General features: G+C 65.7%; 1 protein-coding gene across 1 annotated transcript; it reads left to right on the forward strand.

Moving 5' to 3' along the window:
* Positions 1 to 307: 307 nt before the first annotated feature.
* On the forward strand, positions 308 to 834 carry LOC116273420 (translation initiation factor IF-2-like; the record flags this gene model as incomplete). Its single annotated transcript, XM_031662479.1, has 1 exon — positions 308 to 834. A coding segment is annotated over one exon (527 nt), but the record flags the coding sequence as incomplete, so codon positions are not given.
* Positions 835 to 839: the final 5 nt, after the last annotated feature.

Here is an 839-nt window from a genome sequence, read left to right on the forward strand (position 1 = left end):
GGGCGGGGGTTGGTGTGGATGCAGCCCCTCAGCAGGCACAACCCTGGCTGTCCTGTGGGGCCCTGACCACGCACCTGTCCCTCGGGATGGGCCCAGACCCCTCACCCTTCCGTTCATCCACCGCCTCCTCCGAGGCCATCTGCAGGCCCCGGGCCTGCACCTCTGTGGGATGAGGCCCTGTTACCGCCCCTGGAGACCACCCTCGGGGCCGGGGAGCGCATGGGACCCTGGCTTTGCCTCAGCACAGAGCTGACTCTCTCTGCACAGGTACCCAAGGGCTTCTACAGCCTTTTCTCCACCTAAGCAGAGTGGGATGTCTTCAAAGTGCAACCCCCAGCTAGCAGGGTCCCTGGAACAGCCTCAGTGCCCCCTGGAACACTAATGGCCCTCCCCAGAACAGACACGGCGCCCGCTGGAACAGCCTTGATGCCCTCTGGAGCAGATATGGCACCCCCCGGAACAGCCTCGGTGCCCCCGGAACAGCCTTGGCGCCCTCTGGAGCCGACACGGTGCCCTCTGGAACAGCCATGGTGCTCCCCAGAAAAGCCTGGTGCTCCCTGGAACAGACATGGCCCCCCAGAACAGACACGGCGCCCCCTGGAACAGCCTAGTGCTCCCCGGAACAGCCTCGGCGCCCCCTGGCACAGCCTCGGCGCTCTCTGGGACAGGCTGGCGCTTCCTGGAATGGCCACATCCCCCCGTCCCTCCTGTGCCGCTTTAGGCACCTGCCCTTATGTGGTCAGTGTCCAGCTCTGTCAACAAGGCCAGCCCCACAAGAGGCCCCAGCTCAGCCCTCCCCAGCGGGCTCCTCTACTCAGGCTCTGGATCAGCTTCTTCGC

This window comes from Papio anubis, unplaced genomic scaffold (assembly GCF_008728515.1).
Source record: "Papio anubis isolate 15944 unplaced genomic scaffold, Panubis1.0 scaffold6607, whole genome shotgun sequence".
NCBI classification, from domain to species: Eukaryota; Metazoa; Chordata; class Mammalia; order Primates; family Cercopithecidae; genus Papio; species Papio anubis.